Here is an 8,268-nt window from a genome sequence, read left to right as displayed (position 1 = left end):
CTCACCTGGGGTACTGCGTCCAGCTCTGGAGCCCTCAGCACAAGAAGGACGTGGAAGTGTTGGAGCGGGTCCAGAGGAGAGCTACAAAAATGATCTGAGGGCTGGAGCACCTCTCCTATGAGGACAGGCTGAGAGAGTTCCTGTGACAGGACAAGGGGTAATGGTTTTAAACTAAACCAGGGTAGGTTTAGACTAGATATAAGGAAGAAATTCTTTACAGCGAGGGTGGTGAAACACTGGGACGGGTTGCCCAGAGAGGTAGTGGAGGCCCCATCCCTGGAAACATTCAAGGTCAGGTCGGACGGGGCTCTGAGCAACCTGATCTAGTTAGCGGTGTCCCTGCTCACTGCAGGGGGGTTGGACTAGGTGACCTCTAGGGGCCCCTTCCAACCCAAAACATTCTATGATTCTATGATCAATGGTGAAGGAGGACACAGTAATTTGGACAGGATTTTAGAGCATCGTGGCCCAGATACAAGCTAGGTTACCTTGCATGAGAGTTCAGATCTGAGTGACAAGCACCACAGTGAATAAACATTTTGGGGAAGACCTAAAGGAAGATCCTAAATACCTACATTCGGGGAGATAATAAAACATTTCCTCAATTTCAAATACATCGCTCCTGTATTGTAAGACAGCCAGCTAATGTTAGAAGTTACATGATACCTTGCTAATGGGGGATGAGGTGCTAAACCACAGGATGAGAACATGAAGCCCCATTCCAAACACAGGCTCCGAAGAGGACATGACCCAGGATGAAAGCCTGCCTGTGCACTGCTCCTGATTCTGGTTATAAAGCTTTGGTTTTGTTTTAAGAAGTTCCCAACCTATGATATCTGTCATGTCTACAAACAAGTGGCTTCAAACCAACTGTAAGCAAAAAAGTTTGGAACAGTACCCAGCATGATTGCTATGACGTTGCTCTCAGGGAGGGAGCAGAGAAAGAGGTGGGTGAGCATCCTGGGTGGGAGGAACCGACACATTTGCAGAAATATGTGTATTTCAGTGCGCTATGTCAAAGGAGTGACTCTGTCCCCCATGATTGCTACCGACTTTGGAAACCTCCACAGGACCAATCCCCAACCTGCTTCCTCTCCCCGTGTCGCAGAGCAAGGCCTTTGCACTCTGTCCTTCCGTCAACCCCATCCGACCCTTTTTGCTTCCCCTCTTTCCTACCCCTCACTCCCGTTTCCCCTCTAAGCACGCCTGGGGCCTGACCGCGCACCACACTGAAAAGCAGCTCATGCTTTGCAGCCTCTCTCCTCCTTTTTTGGCTAAGTGAAGGCCGACATAGGTGGGACACGATGGCAGCATGCTTCACTTCCAGTTTCCAGAGCAAAATGCTGGGAATAAGGTACTTTACCTTTGCCCCGTTACCTAGTGGCTGTCAGGCGGCACTGGGGGCGTGAACTCAGCTCTTTGTTTTGGAGGAACACGAGAGCAGCACCTCAGATCACACCACCGGCCATTGCCCCCTACCCTGCCTCCTTCAGCGGTCACCACTGAACAAGAGGGGGGAACAGAAAAACGGAATGAACACTTAGCAATACTGCCTCAGTGCACTTGCTAGTTTCCAGGAATTAGTAGTTCTGGGAGTTTTCCGAGTCAAACAGGCTATTTTTGGCTGTATGTATAGAAAGTCAGCACACAGGGCAATGCACCCTGCTTGCTTCTTTCCCAGCCATGAATCCTGGCTGCGACCTAACTACAAGGTGACCCTGTAGCTGTGCCCAACTCCTCCGCCCCGGCCCTCCGGCCAGCCCAGAGGCTCCCCCGGTCCCTGCTGTCCAGCCGCTCTCTCCCCCTCCCCCTGGCCCTGCAAACGTGGCTCTTGGGCTCACAAGGCAGCCAGGCAGCACAGGACGCCCCACGGCCCTCAAACACACCGACTGACTGACCAAACACAGCTCTCCTCCGTTTTTCTTCCGTTACTTGAAATAAAAACTGCTCATAAGCGAGGGGGCAATGACCGTGCTGCATCTCCTCTTGTTCTCCACGCTGCTTTTTCAAATGAAGCGGCTTAAGGATTTCCTGCTGGCCAGCTGGGTTGCAAAAGCCCTCAAAGAAGGAAGCCGAGATTATGCACGCACTTCAATTACATATCAGGCCTGACACACCCGACTACAGGAAACATCGGTGTGCTTCAGCGCGAGGTCTCGTGCCAGGATTGTGCTGCTTGCACAGATCACTCCCATCCAAGTACATATCATTGGGGGGGGGGGGAAATAATCACTTTTTGAGGTGATTTTAATCTATAAACCATAGCGTGAAACTTCTACCCAACACACAACCCAAAAACGTAACAGGTAAAACTAAGGGAACTACCACGCAACTATAAAACCAGAAAGTATGTGGGGTTACGGCAAACAAGATAAACTGAGACTGAACCAGCTGAAGCAGTTTAAGTAAACTTGCCCTCTTTATTAGGAACTTTTTATTCTTTGAGACATTAGAGCCTTCTCTGTCTTGTAAGCATCTCAATCATACACATGTAATAGAAACCAACCCTTTGAAAATGAGTTCTAACACACAAGATAGAGTCCTTTGCTGCTACCGACTGGTAACAAGAGCCTTCCAAACAGCCGGAATATATGAGTGGAAATGAAGCATGAAGAAGTGATCTGGACTTAACAAGTAAGGACTTTATAAATGAAATACACATTTGCGATTGAAGCATTTTGCTGTTACTTAAACTACGGTGGGTGGACCGATGTTTTAGCCCACACTTCTGCATCGAATATGAAGCAAAACCCCGGTACCCTTCCCCTTCCCAGCAGACGGCTTCAATCTTCATTTCTGTCATGTCAGTGTTACCTGCAGAAGTCATGCAGACCCTTCTAGCAAGCAACGTTCCCATTTTTTAAATGCTTACCTCTAACAAGTAAGACAATGAAAAACGGTAATTTGAGTCTTGTAAAGGAGAACTGCAATAGTGCTGCACAGCAAATGAAATTAGAAGCAACTGAAAACTCGAAAAAAGGTAACAGAAGCTTCTGCTTTTTATCCTCATTTTCATCAACAATTCAACTAATGTTTTCACTACATTTCTAGGATGAAGACATCAGCCTAACATGGTATATATGAGAAGCAAGATTCTCAAAATATCAGGAGCAGAAAAATTATTGCGGATCTGTAAAAGGGAGTTTACTTATTTATAAATAAATTGCTCTGAAATCTTCTGATAATAAGTATTTTGAAAAATACAGTATTTTTCACTGGGATTTGAGTGAGCTGGATTTTGAATAAATAAATTTAAAAGAAAAAAAATCTCTGTACTGAAAGGTTAATAAACAAAAGGCTCAGGACAGGAATGAAAATATCAAAAATAATACAATTTCTTCCCTTCAAGTGAATAAAATGGAAAGAAGAGGAAGACAGGGCTTTGAAAAAATCTTGTGCAATAAACTTTGACGTGTCAAGGAAGATACTTAACTGCAAAATTCCTTTCCAGTCCTGTTTCATATTAAGTAATTTGAAAAATAACCAACCTCTTAACCTAAGTCCCCATTAAAATCCATTTAGAAGCTTAAAGGTTTAAAGAAACTGATTTTAAAATATTTTATTGCTTCTGTTTCTATATACAGTACATACACAACTGGTGCAACTGGTAACAAGATGAGAACAGAAATAAAAACTCATTTACAGTTCAACTGAACACATACAGAAGCATAGTGTCCCCAGTCACCAAATCTTAAAACATGAGTAACTCCTCACTTTCTCCTTTTCTCCTGTCTGTTGCAGAGCCCAAAGAAATGAAATATTGGTCCTCGTTCCAAACTAACTGGCAATTTCCCTCAAGTTCATGACCTAAAAGTTAGTTAATCTGTTATTAAAAAATTAATCTAATTAATCTAACCAGAAGGTGATTAGGCATCTTTGCTAACAGCAGTCCTGTTTTCTTTCCCTCAATTGTCAAAACATTAAAAAAAAATTGTTCCTCTCTATCTGTTCTTGGTAGCTAACAGTGATATGAAGTTGCTGTTGAAGAGCAGTGGTGAGCACAAGAAACATGCCGCCACAACACTTTCACACATGATATGGCTTTATGAGGAAAACCAAATGGTTAGTCTACAAATTAAGTAGTTTCCTTCAAAGAAAAAGTTTGAAGTCTTATTTTCATTAACATTATTTGGATAGATTTGTTATTCAGGATGAAAGCCTTGTAGTCTACCTGTTTTAAAACACACACCTGGAAAAGATGAAAGGTCATTTTGCATTGTGGTGGTTTACTTTCCCAGACCTGAACTGGTGTGGTCTCTTTTTTGCAGAGGATAAGTTTCCATTAACATATTAAAGTAAGAAATAGTTACCTAAAGCTAATGTATAGACAGATACTATGTGAGGCAGTTGTCAGAAGGAACTAGCAAACTGAATCTCCTTATTCCTGACTTGAAAAGCTAAGAATAAATGCTATTTCAGTGTATGCGACTCCTCCAGTCATTTTTAAACACTGGAACACTGTTAAGTTTATAGATGGATGCTACTGACAACTTTTACATGCTAAAAGCCTTTACATTTGTTTTCAAAACAGTCTTCGGTTGTCCTTTAAAATGAACAAACCAAAAAACACTGTTCCTGTAGCTGGTATTATTAGCTCTCTTGTGGCTCCAGCACTAATAACACAGTCTTCCTAACATAGCAGCAAACCTGGCAAAGGGTAAAACATTTCACATATGAAGCCATTTCAATTATTCCACTCTCTGCAACCTACTAATTTGCCTTATTAATCTTCTCTGTTTGCTCACAGAGACTCAACTTTCACGTTCTCCTTAAGCACGATGAGCTCCTTCAGACGCACTCTGCTACTGTTTGGACAGATTTCTCAGTAAAGCCACTGGTAAAGACTTCCTTTGGCCTGAGTGGGACCAGAAATAAGACATCATGGAACGCTTGTCTCCTGTTTATTTGGGGGCCAAATTTAATCAAAACTTTGAAAGCATTACTAGTTAAAACTACAGACAGGCTCAACTAAATTAGCAGCAGAAAACACCAGGCCAAGAGGCCCAAGAGCCACCAGCTCTCACACCAGCAAACCCACAAATATTTACCAAGCACCTGTATGAAGGGCAACCCTGTGTGTGGTTTGGCCTTTGGGTGCGATTTTTTGGACCTTTTATATCGGCAGCAGCAAAGCTCATGAATAAATGATAAAACTGCCAAACATAGAAGGGGCATCATTGCATGGCCTTGACACTAGTGCGTGCCGGTTACTGTTACCCATTGCCAAACATCGTCGAGTGCATTCAGGTCACCTGGCTTCTCCATACAGACACAACGTATGAATGATGTACAAGAGTAATCATCGGAAGCCCCGCTTTGCAGGAGCATAACGGAATAGCTTTATTTTACGGGGAAGGGAAACACTTTCATTAGTAAATGCTTCAAGCTTCAAGTAGGTGAGCCTGCAATTTGAGCTTGCAGAAACTGCCTGAGACAGTGTCTTCACTGGGGTCATAATACACACATTTCTCCATTACAGATAAATCAAGAAGTAGACAGTGTATCAAAGCTCAGAAGAGATTCAGTAGTACAGGCAACCAAACTAAAATACTGGTTATTTGCATTATTTAGCAGCCATCTGTAAATATCAAGGGTGCCTAACTAGTGTGCTCTATTGAATTTCAGCAAATTCTTGATGACTTAATACTATAGATACTTTGATTGTGCTTCCTTGATTGACATTAGTGATTTTGGTACACTCCCTTCATGTTTCTAATTAGGACTTTGAAACAAGAACAGACACTGTGCTTCTCTGATATACAGTGGGAGGGGATGTCCCTCAAACTCTGGAACGTTGAGAGAAAACAGCTCCCAAAATCTTTCCCAGGTTTCACACACAGTTCTGAGCAGCAAGACCCCGGCAACAGAACCAGTGTCATGGATTAAATTAAGCATACAGTGCAGACAACTAGTAAAGCTAATAACCCACATAATTTCTTATTGAATCCTGTCAATTTAATTTAAGGTGCTCTCTAATAATCTCAGATATGAATGATAAGGTTGAAAGGAATCAACCTTGCAGGAAGATATGGCCTGAACAGTCAACTCCTCTTTACCACCCTTCACAGCTACCCAGAGTTAAGGCCACCCCGCTTATACCGCATGCAAGCACAATAACCAGAGCTCTCCCATACCACCCGGCATAATTCGACAGCTCCAACCAAGAGCAACTTTACTTCGGCTACAGTGAAAGATGACACAGGGACACAATTTGTGCTAAGTTTGTAGGGGGCACACATAAGATAAAAATGCATCTATTTGATTCTTAACAATGACTTCTTTTGGGTGCAAGTTATGGGGCAAGTAATGAGCCAGAGACATCTCCCAAGCATCCACAAAGTGCACAGCAATTCCTGAGAACATTTTCCTCATGACAGTATCAAGCTGAAAGGAATACCAGTCACTGTTAAAGAGGCTCACTTCTGGCCCAAGCTCCTGAACGTTAGCTGTTCTGATGATGATTAAGGTCTTGGGGCTGCGATCCAGCAGTTGAATAATTGACCTCCGAATGTTCCTCAGCCGCCGGATATACACTTCCACAGGGAAAGTGCTGAAGTGGGACCATATAGTTATGGCTATCACCGTGTTTCTCCCACCAACTATGCCATTCAGTTCGTTGGCAATGTAGCGCAGTTCACTGCTAAACACTGTTGAAAAGCGAATGGGTGGACCGTGACAGCGGAACTTCAGGAGGATATTGTGCTTCAGGTCCACAGACATGAAAGGGCCCACGTTCTTAGGACTCCCCAGGTTAAATTCCACCAGATCTGAAAACCCAAGGGCAAGCATTAGTGAAAGACGGCGTAAGAGATTAAAACTATCAACAAGATGCTAGGACCACAGGGCAAAAGTAGCAGCAGATAAGGAAATCTGAACAGAATTCCAAGAACTCCAAAATGAAACAGAAGATGAATATCATACATGTGCTAGCTGCACATTTTGGAGTGGAGTTTATGGGTGTTGAAATTTGTAAGACAGCACACTTCAACTTCACGAGTCTGTCAATGCCTTTTCCAAGTTTCCCAAACTATTATCTTCTCTCTCTCTCTCAAAAATTGATTTTCCAAATAGACTCCTTCAGTCATTGCTGCCCTATGAATCCAGTGTTCACAGGAACACTTCTGATAACTTTAAGACTCCATTAAATTTAAAGACGACTTCAACATGTAGGAATAAGGAGTCTCAAACTCTCTGTTCCAACACAACTTTACGGCTTTAGGGGTAAGGGAGTAATATCTAACTGGCTACTGAAATTCTGATTTTTAAGTTAAAATAAGGGAGATACAAGAAAGGATCCAAACCCAATCAACAGTAATGGAAGTAATTTGCTACTTCATTCCAAAATGACTTGTGTAACTGGGATGCTGCAAGGCCTTACGCAGACACCCTAAGTGACTTCTGCCACGCCCCCAGGTGGCCACCTTAACTCACAGCCGCATCAGTGGTCCTCATTAGTGAAGCATTTTACACTGACAACTTTGCAGATGCCTTATGGCCCCATTTCCAAGGCCTATGTGTTTCCAGTGTTTGCACACGCATTTGGCTAACTGCCTTTCTGCCAGCACTTCTGATGATGTTTTGTCTTTCCTCTTCCTTTGTTTTGTCATTGTCATTCAGTAAGATCAACTCTGTGTCTGGGATGTGAGAAATTAAGCTTTGCAAAGGTTTTTCAGAACAAAACCAAATTAAAAAAAAAAATAACCTGGAACAAATGCTGTCAGATATTCAAACCACTGCCTTATTGTAGAGTCTCCAAACAAGTGGATTACTTTTCCTTGTAAGCACTTGGTTATATCGTCTGACATGTTAAAATGATGGATCCAGTGTCTTCTGGACATCCACTGGTCTTCATAATAATAACCAGAAGGGGAAACTGTGGGATCTTCAGCTCTGTCCATACTGCTTGAATCTGGAAGAGAAGAATTCTTTGAGATTAATATACAACAAAACCAGCCTCCGTAACCTTCATGGACATAGAGCCAGTGATGTATGAACATCTTCCCTAGTTTAACGTGAAAGAGTATGATGTACCACATGGATTAAAAAACATGGGCATCACGCTTCTGTATGCCCAAGTATTTCACCTGCTATTTCAGCAGCAAAACCCACAACTACCGACAGAGCTGGCTGAACAATTATAGTTTAACTTGGTTTAAATTAAGCAGTACCTCTGACGAGAAAGTAAAAAAATCGAAGGTGCGGGGACATCTTTCGCCCTTGGACAGAAACGCCCAGTCGGGGGCGTCTGCAAAAGGTGCAGGGGAGCAG

At 42.9% G+C, this 8,268-nt stretch overlaps 1 protein-coding gene across 3 annotated transcripts in view; it reads right to left on the bottom strand.

Annotated features, from left to right (window-relative positions):
- Window positions 1-2,714: 2,714 nt before the first annotated feature.
- Window positions 2,715-8,268, bottom strand: part of NXPE3 (neurexophilin and PC-esterase domain family member 3) — a 21,475-nt gene continuing 15,921 nt past the window's right edge. For all 3 annotated transcript variants that reach the window (XM_035897561.1, XM_035897562.1, XM_035897563.1), the window contains 2 exons: window positions 7,703-7,909; window positions 2,715-6,767 (listed from right to left, as the gene is read on the bottom strand). In XM_035897561.1, coding sequence (XP_035753454.1) covers window positions 6,217-6,767; window positions 7,703-7,909 — 758 coding nt within the window. In that variant the 3' untranslated portion in view covers window positions 2,715-6,216. The remainder of the gene's footprint in view (window positions 6,768-7,702; window positions 7,910-8,268) is intronic.

This window comes from Egretta garzetta, unplaced genomic scaffold (assembly GCF_000687185.1).
Source record: "Egretta garzetta isolate BGI_Z169 unplaced genomic scaffold, ASM68718v1 scaffold367, whole genome shotgun sequence".
NCBI classification, from domain to species: domain Eukaryota; kingdom Metazoa; phylum Chordata; class Aves; order Pelecaniformes; family Ardeidae; genus Egretta; species Egretta garzetta.
The sequence above is the reverse complement of the archived record's forward strand: the minus strand, read 5'-3'. Positions and strand labels throughout refer to the sequence as shown.